At 39.7% G+C, this 17880-nt stretch overlaps 1 protein-coding gene across 41 annotated transcripts in view; it reads right to left on the bottom strand.

Annotated features, from left to right (window-relative positions):
• The window catches only part of NEB (nebulin), a 214320-nt gene that overhangs the window by 183013 nt on the left and 13427 nt on the right, over nt 1–17880 (bottom strand). For all 41 annotated transcript variants that reach the window (XM_045033808.1, XM_045033789.1, XM_045033790.1 and 38 more), the window contains exons 10-18: nt 14749–14853; nt 8244–8348; nt 7504–7611; nt 4885–5001; nt 2667–2771; nt 2473–2580; nt 2271–2375; nt 1775–1873; nt 611–715 (exon numbers count right to left, since the gene is read on the bottom strand). In XM_045033808.1, coding sequence (XP_044889743.1) covers nt 611–715; nt 1775–1873; nt 2271–2375; nt 2473–2580; nt 2667–2771; nt 4885–5001; nt 7504–7611; nt 8244–8348; nt 14749–14853 — 957 coding nt within the window. The remainder of the gene's footprint in view (nt 1–610; nt 716–1774; nt 1874–2270; nt 2376–2472; nt 2581–2666; nt 2772–4884; nt 5002–7503; nt 7612–8243; nt 8349–14748; nt 14854–17880) is intronic.

The following is a 17880-nucleotide window of genomic DNA, read 5'->3' on the forward strand; positions in this document are numbered from 1 at the left end:
ATTTCCTGAATCATTACAATACTCATTGATGCTGGATAATCTTAGCACTTATTTACAGAATTGCTGAAGAAATTGAGATCTCCCCTACAAGGCGAATTTGACTTTTCTATAAGATTAAGTTTTGAAAATGAAAAATAGCAACAGACACCTGGTCTTATGCCTTCTGAATACACTATATCTTAGTGCAAGTTCTCTTGCATGTAGAAATAAGCACCATTTGTGTAAAAATAGGGACATTAAACCTCTGAGGAGTAAATAAAATGAAATTATATCTAAAAAATGAGGTCCTGGATGAAAATTATAGCACAGTATAAATGAATGTGTGTCTAAAAGATCTAACATTATCATTTGCAATTAAACATACATTAGTGATGGCATTTTGAGGGTTGATTAAAACATATTAAGATTGTCTAATTGTATGAAGCTACTAACAATGTTGCTATCCACATTTATAAGGGGAGTTCAAAGATATGTGGGCAGAGGCATAGGAACATGATACGAATGTTAAATATTCTTCCCATCTTTAATGAAATGTTTTTTCAGTGAAGCAATCCAGAAATAAAAACACAGGTTGTCAGGATATCCCATAGCATAGCACACAGGAACTTACATCACTCAGGTTATAGGCATTGACTTTGTGTTGGATGAAGGCAGGAGTATCTGGAGGTATGTGGCACTTGAACTTTTCATTTTCATGTTTCGCTTTGTAGTTCAGCTGAGAGAGAGAGAGAGAGAGAGAGAGAGAGAGAGAGAGAGAGAGAGAGAAAGGGACAGAGAGACAGGCAATAAGGGATACAATTAGTTCTGAAGAAGAATTGTTCCAAAATACAAAAATTTTGTGTGGTACATTTCATAAAATAAAATGTAAAATACGTTTTGATAAATAACAACTGACAATGTTGTTAAGATCAAGAGAGAAGTCTAGAGCTACGGTAGGCCTCCATTGACAACCTGTGTGCTGAACACATGATGGCTGATGTTGGTTACCATGGTAGAACTGTCCTGGAAGGAGGTGGCTCTTTCATATATGCTTCCTCTCCATGCATATCACAATCAGCCTCCAGAATCAGTAGATCCTGAGAGTCACAGCCCTTTCTTTTTATTGTCAATGTTCATGTATTGGAGAAATTACATCTCCTCACATCCATTACAGTTTGTTAATACTCTTATCTGAAGACTTTATTTCTGGATATAAATCTACTGGGATTACTTTTATTGTTTTATTTTGTTTTAACACAAGCTTGGAGGTTCATGCTTAAAACTCATGTGATAAAACTTATCTCAAAGACTCCATTTTCTAAAAACTTATTTGAGAGAGAGAAATCCCCTGTATTGAATATCTGCTCTGGGTCAGGGTATTTACTATGCACATATCTCCTTTTATTTACTCTTCAAAACAACCATAAATTATAAAAGGGAAATATGAGGCAAACTGAAGTTAAACGATTTGCCTGTGATGTCAGGTCATAAATGACAGAGGTACAATTTGAATCCAGTTTTGTCTGACTCAAAAACTCATGGTCTTTTCCAGTGTGGTAAGCTACATTAGTTTCCCTTATAGAACCATTTCGCTATAATTGTTATCCATCCAAGAAGATGCAAGGCAACTAAATAAGGAACTATTTTAGGTGATTACAAATATATACAAGTTAAATTTGCTAAAACTGAAATAGTCTTTTTTTTTGTAAATGTGACAAGTCACTGGATTTTATATATGGAGTTGTGAGATGTTATCCCTCATAATTGGATTTCTTGAACATTTAGATGAACTTACATCACTCAGTTGTTTGGAATTGACTTGGGCTTGCACCAGAACGGGAGAGTCCGTGACTTGAGTGAATTTTGTCTTATCTGGATGGACTTTGTAGGTGTGCTGTGGAGCAAAAAAGGAATAGTTTCAGCAGTAAAATCCAAGTTGACCTATAGACCAAGCAAGCAGAAGCATTGCCCAAAACAAAAGAAACTTGTAGTTAATAAAACACATGGTTCTTTTCTCATTAGACTGCAGTGTCTTTGAGAGATGCCTTCACACTGTACAAGAAACTTTCTCATTCTTCACATTTCTGATAACTCTTCTTGGGGGAAATGAACTAGAATTAGCTCTTGAAATGTATTGGTGACCACAGGGGAAAACAGTTTACTACCAAATAAGTTTTGTTTCTTATAATTTCCTTGCCTGCATGTACTTGAAAAGTGTTAAAATTTTAACTATCTCTTGACCACTGAGGCTATGGAGGTCAGGACGTTCAAAGTTCATGCTACGGACTTACATCTTTACATTGATCTAGTTTCTTGATTGCTTCATATTCTTGAGTTATGGTCTGGGGGAAGAAGCCCTTGCCTCTGTCTTCTTCATATTCTGCTTTGTAGTTTTTCTATGAGGAAAAGACATCAGACATAAGGATGCAACCATTTTATTCATGCCCTAAAGATGTGTTCATTGGAAAGCTAAACAATGGTCTTACAACTTACATCACTGTTTTGAGCTGAGACTTTCATGCAGTGTGTGTGATATGGATCCTCAAAGCTGCCTACATAATGTCCCAAAACATTCTTTACGTAGGAATCTTTGTACTTAGTCTGAAAGACAAAACATATTTCATGTATTGATTGGGGGGAATAATGGATCTTTTCTTAACACAGGAAGTAACCACAGGATTGCTTACGTCACTAGTGAAGTTCTGCAGAACTGTATCAAGTTGAAATTTGGGGGTTTCGCAGTAATTTATGCTCTTTGCCTTAGTCTTTTCATAGTTTTCTTTGTATAGTTTCTGTCAAAGAAAAAAAAATCAGTTAAAATAGATTCCTGTCACTCCTACACTGATTATAACACTTGTATTTCCCAACACTAAACAAAAGAAGCAGAAAAAAGATATTGCCTGTCAACTGTGTTAAAAATGGATAATCAAACATTGGGGTGTTGTGAATAAGTTTCTTCTATTAGTAATTACTGTAAAGCTTAGGCTTTTAACATTCACCAAAAAAAAAAAAAAAAAAACAAGAAACCAGAATGCTGCCTCAGACCAAGCCCTTTGTTGTGGAGTTTGGGTGTATTTTGGAACTCCTACTTCCTCTATACCCCAACTCACACACGTCCCTCACTGACAGTGCCACAACAGAGAGGATTATTCTGAGCAGCAGTGATTTTTTTTTTTAACAAACATGCATGAAAAAGTTTAGTATACGTTGAGAAAGACAGTCTCTCTTCCTCCTTCTACCAAGGGAAAATGCCTTATTATACAGATAATATATCTTAAAATTAAGGTATATACAAGAAATCAGATCATGAACCTGCTCACTCTCCTTCTCTGCTAGGATTTAAATTTAGCTCTAACAGTAACAACTGTTGGATTTTATTTTATTTTTTTAACATTTACTCATTTTTGAGAGACAGAGACAGAGTGTGAGTGGGGGAAGGGCAGAGAGAGAGGGAGACACAGAATCTGAAGCAGGCAGGCTCCAGCCTCTAAGCTGTCAGCACTGAGCCCAACGCAGGGCTCAAACTCACGGTGAGATCATGACCTGAGCTGAAGTTGGACTCAACCGACTAAGCCACCCAGGTGTTCCTACAATTATTGGATTTTAAAGGCACACTGACAAAGTGGGCTATTGTCACTTTCTCATGTTGGGTTTTGAAATTGTAAATGGTGCAATTCAGTTTTTATATTTTTATATTGCTCTCTTTATCAACAAAGTAGATTTGGACCTGTGCTTTTATATGCTTGATAAAGATTATCTTCATTTAGGAAACAGGAGACAGGCTTTGCATTAATTTTCCAACAGAGCTATGTGGACAGACCCACTGACACCTCACCTGCCACTCCACTCACCCCATTCCTTAATCACATGTATGCATCTCTACAGTGCTGACTGAATTCAAGGGACAAAGAAAAGATAACTAACCTGCAAAGAGAACCATGTTTCATCCTCAAATATTAGGAAAGCTTAACACAATGTAACTCTAAGGGAAAAACTCAACTGATCACATGTTCAGTCTCTTATACAGTCAAAGTGGTTTTGGGCTGTTAGTCTCTTTTTTTTTTTTTTTTAATTTTTTTTTCAACGTTTATTTATTTTTGGGACAGAGAGAGACAGAGCACGAACGGGGGAGGGGCAGAGAGAGAGGGAGACACAGAATCGGAAACAGGCTCCAGGCTCTGAGCCATCAGCCCAAAGCCTGACGCGGGGCTCGAACTCCCGGACCGCGAGATCGTGACCTGGCTGAAGTCGGACGCTTAACCGACTGCGCCACCCAGGCGCCCCAAGGGCTGTTAGTCTCTTAATGCCAGTTGTCACTTATCTATTTTAAATGTAATTGGATTGGTCAGGCTTTTATTTCCACAAGTAGAAATTCCTGTGAAGACTTAGGGAGCCATCTTTTAAGTCATGCTGTCTGCAAATGATGGTTTCTAGGGCCAGCATCTGCACAGAAAATGGTGGTGGTGAGGGGGAAAGCTGTGAAACACAGGACACTGGTCTTCTCCCAGTGGCTCGAAGAACACAAGGGCAGGGTACACAAACAACCTGATCCCTCTCTCTCTCTTGCCCCCCTCCCCTCCCCTTTCAAAGTCTCCTCCTGTCTGTGTCAAAATCACATGTATCTCCTACAACCTGCTCTTTGTTCATATAGAAGCACCAGGGCCTATAAGCAAACGAAGATTTCTCTGCCATTGAACTAAATCCACAGAACCCCCAAAATGGACATACATCATACTCAGAGGCATTTATGTCTTCCTGTGGTTAAACAGTTCCAGGGAAACTGCTACACTAGAATCATAAAGTATTTGCAAAGTTATATTTGCATTTAGCCATTATAGAAGGAGAGCAATTTCACCTCTCTGGCAGCTAAGGTGGAAAAACACTTTTTGACAAGAATGTACTTACATCACTCAGGGCATTTCCTGCTGCCTTCAGCTGCTTGAGCAGTGGGTTCTCTGAAGCAGGAAGTACATTATAATCTGCTTTTCCTTTATTCTTTTCATAGTCTTCTTTGTATTTTACCTGTAGGAGCGAAATAAAGTGATAAAGTAACTCTGGGTTATTTTTGCTCTTGTCTCTATTATGGATATTACGACATAGTTCCACAAATCAACTTTCTAGAAAAGTGACAGCTTGACATTTTACAAACAAAATACTCATAGTAACTCATAACAGTAGCAGAGAAACTGCATAAATTTCCAGGATAACTTCCTGCCATTCATTTATTCATTCAAAAACATCCATAGGGTATCAATTACGTGCTGGCTCTGAGACAGGTGCAAGGAAGAATAACATATAGTCCCTGCCCTCAAAGACAGAAAGAGATAGCCACACAAATAATGATAGTGCATCATGTCCCAGACACTTACTGCTCCACAACCCTCATTGAGCTCTTAGCCTCTGGCTGCCTAACTTCCAACGTATTTTTAAAGAAAGCAAGCCTCAAGCATCATCAGTCTACCCTTTAATGCCTCATCTATGACTGTGTGTAAGCATGTGTGTATTTAATGTACATGCAGAAGGAGGACGAAGGGGCTGGAGGCTGGATGAAGGATGACAACCTCTCTTTTTCTTTCTGCCCCTCCTGCTTTACACCTTTAATTCCAGCTTTAGCAGAAGCTTTAAACAAGGGCTCAGAAGCCCCTGTCTGGAGCATGTCCAAAGGGAGAAGAACAAGAAATGGATCCTATTTCTTGATCCACAGTGCCAGCCACTTATTCCAGCAATATAACCATAGAATATAGGAACATTCAAAGAATCCTAGATAAGCTACTAACATTTGAGAACCTTGAAAAACAGACATAACCAGCTTGGTATCCAAAGGCAGGAGATACATAACTGAAACACAGGTGCACTATCCCCTGTAGCACACAAAGAAGACTCATAGGGAATACACTACAGGAATGAAAGACATAACCTTTCTCTAGTATAGAATTATGTGCTTCATTGAAAAATGGAAACAACCAGAAAAGGAGTTCCACGCACTCTCCTATCTTCCTACCTGTATCTGGGATATGTGGTCTCCTCTCCTGTTTATGGATGAATTGTCAAGACCCATGGCAAAGTTACCCCTCTTGTTAAGCACCAGAACGCTTCCCTTTTCACTTACTCAAGGGCATTACTTCAGCCACTCTTCCCTCCTCAGACATCATCACGTTTTCCCCCCACACTGGATTTTTTTCCATCAGCATAGAAACATGGTGTCTTTGTCTCCAATCTTAAAAGAACCCCCTCTTCATCCACATATCCTTCAGCTACTACCCCATTTTCTTCTTTTCCTTTCAGGAAAATACTTTTAAAAACTTGAGTATACTTACACTTTTCTATTTCTCTCTTCTCATCCACTCATGAGCCCTCTCTAAGCAGACTCAACCAAATTGCTCTTGTTAAGTTCACCAGAGACCACCTATTGGTAAATCCACTTCAGAAACATTTGACACAACTGATCACTCTCTTCACTCACTTCCCACTTTCTCTTGACTCTATTCCTACCTCACCTCGATGATGTGTTCACATGGAGATACTCCAGAGTTCAGTTCTCAGAGCTTTAGGTCTACACTTGCTCCCTCGATGGCCTCTAGTCTTATGACGTTAAATACTATCCATCTACTGATGACTCCCAAATTTATATAATCCTTCTGGATGCCTCCCTAGAAACTTCAGACTCATACAATCAACTGTCCACTTAATATTTCCACTTGGATGTCTAAAAGACATCTCAAATCTTACATGTTGAAAGCTGAGCTCATGTCTTCCCTGCAAAAATAATCATTCACTCTTTCCACATTCTTCTCTATCTTGATAAAGGGAAATCCCATCTATCTGGTTGCTTAGACCCAAACTTTCCTCACATATCCCACATCCAACCCAACAGCAAACTAGGTCAGCTCTACCTTTCAAAGTACATCTCATCACTTGCCTTGCCCCGTTCCTGATCCAAAACATCGCTATTTTGCACCTGAATCCTGAAATAGCTTCCTCGATGATATGATCTTCCTGCTTTCACTGCTCCAGCAGAGCCAAGGCCAGGGTTTGAATCAAGTCTGATTGGCTTTGAAGTTTATGCTCTTTCTAGTGCTTTAGAATGCTAAGGACTCTATTTACCAAAGTCTACTCTATAGAGTATATGCATATCCATGAATTTGTCTATCTTGTCTGTGACTAGATTTTCACCAATTAGTAGGAAAATAAGAAAAATAATGGTAATGGTGAGTGTGGGAGTGTCCATATTCATATAAGGTCGCCAGTTGTCTTTTCTTGGGGGATCCTCCTATCTGAAAGGATAGCCTTTCTACTTGCAGGTATCAAAAGGTCATTTATGAAATATTAAAGATAGTTATTTAGTATTGTTAATAGTCACACACAGCCAAGTTTTTCAAAAATTGGTAGCCTTATTATAACCCCAGAATATTTCTTTTGTTGTTCCCCAAGAATGCTTTTTTCCCCATTATATACAAAAGCAAGAGTTATAGGAAATTCACCCACACTAAGACCATCATGACAAATGAGAGCATCCCCTCATACCTTGCTAGCTGCCACCCCAGCTTGTTTATTCACTTTGTACTCTGGTGTTTCGGTCTGCATGAAGTAGATCTGGTCTTTCATACTCTCAAAGTCTTCTTGGTATTTCCTCTGTAAGACATTACACATACTGGAGAACTGCTGTGGGCATAGACTGTGCACAGGTTTCACATGGGAGGACAGGGGCTGGTGGGAGAGGTTACACAAAGCTGCTCCTCTTGGCTTACACAAGTCAGGTTACAATGAGAGAATGCAGTGCCATCACAAAAACAATTAGCAACTTAACAGAGATTTGGAGCAATTATAATAGGCTGAAAACCAGCCTTCAAGAAGGAGCTCTAAAAGGCCAGGGGCAGAGAACTTAAGAGAAAAGAAAGAGTGTTTTTCAGTGAAGAAAATCAGGGAAGAAACTAATCAGTTTCATAAATGTACTGTTTGGGCTCCCCAGGCAAAGAATAAATTTAAAAGGGCCCCCTTAACCTGTACTCACTTTGAAACTGTATTGTTCATATGAAAATTGGGGCATGAATAATGGAATCTGATCAAAGCAGTATTTCTCAAAAGGAAAGAGAGATAGGGGAATTTCTTTCTTGATAGGAACTCTATACAGATCTTACCCCCATGAAGGGGTACCCGGACTCTAATGTTCTGGTACCACTTTAGATGCAGCTAGGGGTCTGAAGTCATAAAAGAAAGAGTCACACTTTCAACCTAAGAACATCTGGTCATTCCTTCCTACTTACTGTGCTGATGTTATCAGCATTCATTCTGGCGGTTGCAATTTCAAAGCAAGGTGTCTCACTCCATTTGCCTTTGACTTTATTTTCATAGTCTTCCTTGTATTTGTTCTAGGAGAAAAAAAGATGAAATATAGAAAATATAGAAATTGACAAATAGGATAGAAAACTAAGTGGTAATGGGCAGCTTAAAAAAACTTTTTTTTTAACTTAAAACATATCTTGACTATGGTCCTTAAGTTCTTAATAGATGTCTTCAAATGGTCCAGGATAGTATCAATTTACCCAACAAAAAAGTTGGGCGAGAGGGTAGAGGTAATAACTGACCACCTTCTTGTTGAGTCTGGGAACTTAGTTCATTCAAAACTTATAGATGTTCCCTGATGTTTGAGGGAGGAGACTCAGGAGCATCCTCCACTTATATTTCAGAGTTATAATAAAACCACTCAACCCACATTTCCATGCCAGATGAAATTAGCCATAAATTTCTGAGATTTACCAAAACTTCTAATTATCCAGAAAGGAATGCCACCACAAAATTTGGCTTGAAGGCTAATGAATAACACTTTCCAATTTAGACTTGAAGAAATTTTAATGAGAACTTGTAAGTAATTCAAAAGTTGCCCCATCTTATTCACAAACACCATTCCACCTGAACCCCAGGCTGTGAGCAGCCTTGAGAGGAATTATGTCTTCTTTATGTTTATATCCTCAGAATCTAACACAAAATGCATCACACAAAAGTGACCTCATAAATGCATGTCCAACAAAACTAAACTGAACTAAGCCCATGATATGTGGCTTCAAACTGCCTTGGCCTAGAGTGTTCTTAAAATAAAATTAGGGGCACCTGGGTGGCTCAGTCAGTTAAGCATCTGGCTTTGGCTCAGGTCATGATCTCATGGTTTGGGAGTTCAAGCCCTACATCAGGCTCTGTGCTGACAGCTCAGAGCCTGGAGCCTGCTTCAGAGTCTGCATCTCCCTCTCTCTCTGCCCCTTCCCCACTCATATTCCATCTCTCTCTCTCTCAAATAAATAAACATTTAAAAAATATATATGTTTAAAATAAAATTCAACCAGTCAATCCCAAACCTGGGCATATGAGCCAGAGCTGGGTTATAACAATTTCCCCTTCTTGGCTCATAGAAATGTGTTAACAACCAGCGAGTCTCAAAGTGTCTGCATGCCTACACCCCCACTTCACTCTTCAGGAAAAAAGAAAGTGATTTTCTGGTATACCTTCAACAGAACCAGTACCAAGGATGAGTGATATGCAAAGCCAGTGAGTTTGAGTTAAAGGATGCTCAGCCCTCTCTCAAATGCCTTTATCCATTCTTCTCAAGAGGCTAATACGCTAAATGCTAGCCAAGTGTTTTTCATAACTATAAATTTTAGATTCCTGGGATGGAGTTCAGAAGCTCTGGGCCCAAGACTAAAGTCCATCATTACCAAAGATGTGGCTTAGCCTCTCCAAGTTTCAGGGTTCTTAACCACAGAACCGGCAATAATAATTCCATCCACAGAGGACTGTTGAAAAGTTTACATAAGTTTATACCCTAAAGAGTCCTTTGCAAACTCTTCAGTGCTAAACAAATGTACGGTATAATAATTATAACAATAATGTTGCCAACATTGCTAGCATAACAGAGTAAGAAACTCTGGAGAAAATTCTGTGTGTGTGTCTGTGTATGCACACGCATGTGTATTCTTCAGTGAAAATCTTTGTTGAGATAGTATTTACATTTAAGTGTCAATTTGCCTACTCTCTTCTTTGGAAGCTTTAAAAAATTGAAGTCAACTCTTTAGTCAGTCAAAACTGACTGAATTCAATTGGTCAAAATGGATTTTTTGATTTGCTGATTGCCTATAGAAGTATTTCTAATCTTTTTGGCAAATAGACCTCTTCAGAAATCTGAGAAAGCTATAAAATGCCCATAAACACAACTTCAGAGTTTCTTGATGTATACACACCCCAGGTTAAGACCTCCAAATCCACATTTTTTGGTGTAATACTGCCCTTTCTCTGCTTGCTGGCAAAGGAAGAGACCTTTAAGATTAGGGGATAGGGGCAATTGGACTTTGTGATAGGATTTAAAATTGAGAAGGCAGCAGATTCTCTTAATGAGATCCAAAAGTTGGGTTATTGTAAAGAAATAATTAGAATCACATATGTAGATTTGTTAAGAAAATTAAAATTCTTACATTAAGAGATGAATGTCTGATTTTTTAAAAGATATTAAAACAAGATGAAAAATAAGAGTACAAGACCATCCAGCACCCTCACCCAAAGTCCTTCCCCACTTCTTCCTCTTCATAAACCAGTCACCATAGAGTTGGATCTCTCACAATCCACCCCTGAGTATTCCCAAGTCTGGGAAGATTTTCATTGTAAGGAAAGAGGCTGGGGCTTGTTATCTATTGAGGAAGTTATGGCCTTCCCCTCCATCTATAGGTAGGAGAGGAGTTAAAAGGCTGAAGGCCTGCAACTTGAGGAATGAGAAGGAGAGTGAGGTATGTGTCTATGTGGTACCCCTCTGTCAACCAAGTGGTCTTATTCTACGAGTCTGGCAGCAAGGCCTGAGTACTTATGTGGTACACAGAGATTGTTAGCCATACCAGGGTCCAACATCCAACTTTCCCCCCAACCCCACTCTAATTCTTCTGTCCAACTCTGTCATAGGTAAAGCCAATCAATGGAAACCTGGCAGCAAGAATCGATTTAATATTCTCTAAGATTCTGTGTTCACTTAACAGAGGAAAGTACATTGAGTCAATTACAAGCTATGAAACACCTTCTGTGGGCAAGAGAGTAACTGCATGTTAATAGATGTAGTAAAATTGCTTCCCCATAGTCCTTCCTCCCCAGAAATGAGCTGAGAGTGCTTCCATTGGGCCACAAATTGGACACAATAATGTCCTACTTAAACACATGGTTTCATTTTCTACTTTCCCTATCTGCATCTGTGGTTTTGATGTGGTTATCAAACGGAAGGAATACAAAGCCAGTTTAGTTAATCACACTTCACTCTTTTTCTATGAGTAGCTAAATACTGGGACTTCTGACAGTTTCATTCGAAGACAAGTTATCCTCTCAGAATTGTGGAGGGGTTCCCAACTGGTATTTTCATTGCCTACAGCGGGCCCAGGGATGCTTTCCTTACTCAACCCAATCTCTTCTGTTGATATCAATGGAGATCTCCCCCTAATTCTTTATTATAGAGGACTTTCCATGGTTTTAGAAGATCACAGTTTGGTATCTTCATGCTGTGTAACAGTACTTCCTGAAAGATATTTTTTAAAAAACATCCTAGTGAAATAGTATATATCGGTCACTGCCTCCAGTTCCTAGCACAGAAGTCCTAAACCTTGTAATCTCCTGAGTGATAGGGTTGTCTTTTGTTTCAATGAGACAACTCCTGGATAGATTTATGATGGGGGCTGGTCATGAGAAAGACCAAGCCATGATTAGAAGCTTGGAACTTTCCACCTCACCCTTCATTTCTGAGGAGGGGAGAGGGGCTGGAGACGGAGTTAATAATCAGTTAGGCCTATGGGATGAAACCTCCATAAAAATCCATGAAGGGCACAATTCATACAGCTTCCATTTTGGTAAGCACATCCACACGCTGGTAGAGTAGTATACCCCAGCTCCACAGAGACAGAAGGTCCTGTGCTTGGGACCCTTCGGGACCTCACCCCAGGTTCCTCTTTATCTTGGTTGTTCATCGGTGTCCTTTATCATGTAATAAACATAAAAAAGGGTTTCCCTGAGCTCTGTGAGCCAATTATTAGCAAATTATTAAACTTGAGGAGGGGGTCATGGGAACCCGGATTTATAGTCCAAAGTATGGGAGGTCCAGACTTAAGACTAGTGTCTGAGATAGGGGTAGTCTCATGGGTCTGGGCCCTTAACCTGTGAGATCTGAGCTAACTCCAAGAAGATAATGTCAGAATTGAACTGAATTATAGGACACGAATTTAGCGTCAGAGAATTTGTTTGGTGTGGTAAAAAACCCATTTGGTGGCAGAAGTATGCATAGAGAGTAGAGGAAACAGAGCTTTTCCTTTCAACTCTACGTCCCTGAACTGGAAATTCTAACCTGAAATCTCACATTTCTCCCTTTACGAATCTGGAAAGAAGCAGAGAAGCAAGCACAGAGAAACTAAAGGGACTTCCCAATGTTGCATTCAGGACCCCACTTTCAGCTCGCTGTAGTGTGCATAGTGTCCTCACCTGGAAGGCTTGCTTAATGAACAACCCTGCCTGCCTGTCCGTCTGTGTTAGGGCTACAAAATGCAGCTGAGCCAGGATGAGTGCTGGTATTGGAGCTGGTGCCTTTGGCCAAAGACAAAGGTAAGAGAATTGATTCTGACAGGTACAGTAAGGAAAGCTGGTAAACAGAATATAATCAATATATAAGCAATATAAATCGTTACAGATATACGATCATTATATTAATGTATGAAATAAAGGCTATAAGACAAAGGGATGTATTGGGAGACACAGACAAGGAAATGCTGAATTTAAATACATAAGAGTGAGTACATAAGGAGATTTAATCTATTTTGGAAAGAAAGGAAATGATGATGCTGAAACATGCATCAGAGCCCATGACCATGGGGAATACTTCAAGAGAAAAGAGGTAGGTCCCACAGCAAAATCACCTCTTTCTCCTCCACCTGCAGCCCCACTCCTCTCTTATTGGATGGTTTGTTGTTGGATGGACTGCTACAGATCATAAGCATTTCTTCCTAAAGTGAGTGTTATTTTGAATACACAGCAGCCATTAAGAACTTGGTATTTGGGGAAGACTGGGATAAACAGCCAAATACGGTGACTTTCATCCTCCCCCATTCTCCCTTGGCCTTGTTATTCCACAAGGGCAAATCCAGCCCCGGCGAGGTTTTCAAGTGTCTAATGATGCCACCGTATCCGGCTGGAGTGGCACAGTCCAACAGGCATATAATGCAAGCTGCCAGCGTAATTTTAGATTTTCTAGTAGCCAATTTTTAAAACGTAAAAAGGAACAGGTGGGAAATTAATTTTAATAATATATTTTTACTTAACAAATAGGTCCAAAAATATTATTTCAACCTGTAATCAGTATAAAAATAATGAATGAGCTATTTTACATTCATTTGGTCATACTAAGTGTTCCCAGTGTATATTTCACACAGAGAAGACCCTCAGTTTATACAATCACATTTCAAATGCTCAATAGTCACATGTGGATGATGGCTACTATATTGACGAGTGCACTTCTAGACTGGTGTGTCTAAATTAGTGGAGACTGGAGCAGTGTGAAAGTGATTTATTTTTTATCACATTCAAGTACCCACACTGCACACTCAAGGTAAAAGCATGTTGCAATAGTAAGATAGCTTTTAAAATATGTTTTAAATAAAAATTAAAAATAAATTTTTCTTTACAAATAACCACTTGAAAGGAGCTTTTTCTTTTTCTTCAAAAAAAGGGTCCATCACCCTTGTTTTCCATCACCCTTGTTTCCCAATCTTATTTAAATATCAACACTTTCAGTAGGCCGGCTCTTTATGGACAGTTCTAAAGTTCATTTCCGCTTAGCCCTGGGCAAATGTCAGGGTCATGGCATTCCTATTAGTGAAAAGTTACTGTACTTAGCAGATTCTCCAAATAGCCTCTGGTTATACAGTTAGTAGTCTGCAATATCAGACACTAAAAACATCATTGAATAGACTTCATCATCCATAACTTTTCTTCCTTCTTCTTCACTAGAGACATCCTTTCCCGCAAAATACCTAAACAAAATGGAAACCTTGAGGTTCCATCAAAATTCAAGCAGAAGACCAAACTGGGACTCAACTCCACAGAGGGCCAAGAAAAAAGTATTTAAAATCAGCAGTATCCCAGGAGAAAGTGGCCTGATTTGAACCAATTTAAAATAGGAATTTAGCATGGGTCTGGTCACCAGTTGGACATCTGTCTCTCTGCATTGTCTGTCAGGCCTGCATTCCTCAGAGCTGGCTTACCAGCCTAAATATAGACAGACTAAGCTGTTTGCCTGGGCTTTAAAAGTTATGAGGTGCACTGCCCATGGCTGTCAAACTAATGGCTATGTCTGAGAGATCACGCGTGCATTCTTATTTTCTCCATGTCTGACTGATAGCTATAAAACTGTACACTCAATTAAAACAATCAGATCCTCCAAAGAAAACGTGCGGGGACTCAGTTCTTTGTTAGTATCACTCCTGCAAGTCAAAATGTTAAATGACATCAGGGCACAGGTTCTGTTTTCAAAATGCGGCTTTCACATTTCCTCATCACGGAGCCATTAAGCTGGCTAAACATTTATTAACATGGTTCCATGACGTTCATGGATGTAATGTTTTTGCCGCCAACTTTTCAGAGTCATATTGCAAAAACACCCTCACAGTGTTGGCATTGGGTCTTTAAATCCCCCTTACTTACTTTCTCTGATGTTTGAGATTATTAAGTCAGAGTTTTCAAGGGAGGCCAGTCCTATGTACTTACCTTGCTCACTTGATTGGTCACTTTCTTTGCAAACTCTATATCTGGAGGATCCGGCAGAGATGTGAATTGAGATTGCTGTTCAGCATGACCTTTTTTGTAGGCGATCTGACAAAACAAAAGACAGGGACGCTCATGAACCACAGAAAATTATTCTATTTCCCATGTTCCATTTGTTGGCAATTTTGAAAAAGACTGTGTATTCATCTGTATTTGAAGTCTTAAACTTTAGTCTATCACGTAACAGTAACTTATCCTTGCAGATGTTACACGCCCTTGCTCTCAGTATTACCAGCAATTCCTATTTCGTTAAGTCTTCCCTCTTCAAGATTATTAATCCTAGATCTGTTTCCTTCCATTTGTATCCATGCCATGATTTGCAGTTGAAATTATTCCGTTAACTGGCATCCTCAACTCCCAATCTCTTGTCTTTACATCAGCTACCATACCCCTAGCTCTGGATCAACTCAACTACACACTTCCTCTAATCTTATATCCAGGATGATGAGTGACACTGAAGAAAATCACACAACTCTATTGATTGGATAATGATAATGTGATAAGCATGATTAAAAGGGCCACTGAAGAAGGTACAGAAGTGGGAGAGGGGGCTCTTGAACCTAAGCCCTTAGCTTGAAGTCAGGGTGCCTACCTAGTGATATGTGCTTATGAACAACAGCTTGCTTGGGGCTCTGTGCCCGATACTCTGAGTTTATGGTATCCAATTGCCACTTTGCCTTCAATGAAGCTTGAAAACCCCATTATGCATCTCTGGTCAGTCTCTACTTTCAGTGGCTAGTGTAAAACCCCAAGAATGTCCTTAGGCCCCCAGTCAACTCTCAGCTTCCTCTCTCATAGAGTAAAGGGAGGCTATACATATGCTTAGCTTTCCCTGTACTCATCCCTCCCTCCCACCTGCTGCATGGTTCAGAGAATCAACCCTTGTAGGGCAGGAGTCCTGTACTCAGACAGCTGATCCCTCCAGTAGCCCTCTGGACCTAGATGCATCCATTGCCCCTTCTCTTTCTTGACAGCTTCAACTGCTCCCTCTTCATTAGTTTCTTTCAGCCTGTGAAAGGCCTCTCTTGTCTTAAAATAAGTATCATGTCTATTAATCATGCAGCCCCTTCACTCTTTACCTCCTTTTTTCCTCCACTACTGACTACTTAGACCTTTCCTTCCACCAATCTTGAGCCCTGCCCCCACAATGCTATTTGTAGGTCCCCCACAAGAACTATTTGTATTATGCCCCCACAAGAACTATTTGTAGGTCACCAGACCCACAAAAACCTCTTATGCCTCTGAACCTTGTACCTGCTGTTCCCTTTTCCCTGGAACGCCCCAGCTCCACACTCTCCCCATGTGCCTGCAAGCTGCTGCTCATTCTCCACGTCACAGTCTCCCCTCCCTAACCTGAGGACCTTTTCCTGGGATCTCACTCAACTTGGCCCTTACTTTCTTTAAAGGAATTATCAGATGACACTGTGATTGGTTGCTTACACATCTGTCCCACCTTGGACTATGAGCTGTGGGATGATGGAAAACATACCTGCTCATCTGTGAACACTTGTGGCTTGCACGGAGACTGACTAGAGCGAAGGTTCAATGATTGATTTCTGAATGTGTGTTTTATACACTGTGGCCATTGGGGGAAATCACAAAAGGAGATTTATCATCCCAACTCTTCTCCTACTCACTTGTGAGACTTCTACAAATTATTTCTCCTGCCATGTGGCAGTATTCTTATTTACGACATAAAGAGGTTGGATAGTTCCAAGGTCCCAGTCATCTCCTTCATGGTTTAACCAAGTCTAGCTATGTCTTAGCTTAATAATGTCTACCTACTGCCTATAACAAAAGCTTTTATGAACATTAAATCAACAGGGATACAAAAGAGCAATTTTAAAATGTACTTATATTAATTCTACTGCTCAATCTTTTTTTGTTGTTGTTGTTGTTAAGTAGTGAAGACTTTATTTTAGGCATAGGGCAATTGGTATTTTCCATGGCTGGCTAAGTCCTCAGAGAGTATGCAACATCCTATCAAGAAAAATGCTTACTAACTATGACATTCTGTCAAGAATTTTCAGAGAAATCAGATCTGGAAGTCCTAACTTCTCAGGAATCTTATTCAGAATTCTGTATAGTTAGAATTCTGCACTCTGGTCAGCTTAAGGACTCTCTTGGGGTTTGCAAAGTATTTTGTCTCTGCTTAGATAACAAGAAAAACATAGTAAGTAGGGTCCAGAGAAACTGGAAGAAGGTGCAGGAGAGGGAGAGAAAGCCTCTGAATCCAAGCCCTTAGTCTGAAATCTACATGCCTATCCAGTCGTATGTTCTGTGAACAACAGTTTGCTTAGGGTTCTGTGCCCAATAACTGTAGAAGTTTATGGTACTGACATTATTCATAGGCATGTTGGTAATCTGATACTCAGTGCATAGTTAATCTGCAAAACATAAAAAATAAAAAATAAAAGCCATACCTTAACTGCCAAGTTTTTCTAAGAATGAGAAGATTTTACTTCATTGTTACATATTCTCCATTATGTGCTCTACTGAGAGATCTCAAAATATGTGGCCAACTTTAACTGTTCAAAGTCCATAGCACTAGAGTGGCATGAGGTGTCCCTTCATCTCTCCATTTTATGGGTAAAGGGAGACATTTGGAGATTAAGTGTCTTCTTGGAAACCTCTTCCTAGGCTTACATGACATGGCAGTTCCTGGTTGTCCTTCAACTTCTCTGTTCGTGGCTGGCTCCTTTCCAGATGTCCTAAGTGTGGTGTCCTCCAAAACTCTGCCCTTGGCCATACACTGTTCTGCCTCCCTCATACATGGTCACACCTGCAGCTGTCACTTTTATTCTGATGACTCTCAAATGCTAATCTCTTTCCTACTCTCACACCTATGCAACAGTATGAAATTTCTAATTTATCTATAAAATGTCTTGATCTGAATGTTCCATTGTCTCAACTCCATTTCTCTTTCCATGAATGCATATTTACCACTTGTACCCCTATATACCCAGACTACCAGTCTTTCACATTAACTCCTCTATGGCTCCTTTTTTCTTTCGTCTCCAATATCCAATGTCCTTAACACTTTTACAATACTTACTACCTTCAGATTCCGTTCTT

Source organism: Felis catus, chromosome C1, assembly GCF_018350175.1.
Source record: "Felis catus isolate Fca126 chromosome C1, F.catus_Fca126_mat1.0, whole genome shotgun sequence".
Taxonomy (NCBI): domain Eukaryota; kingdom Metazoa; phylum Chordata; class Mammalia; order Carnivora; family Felidae; genus Felis; species Felis catus.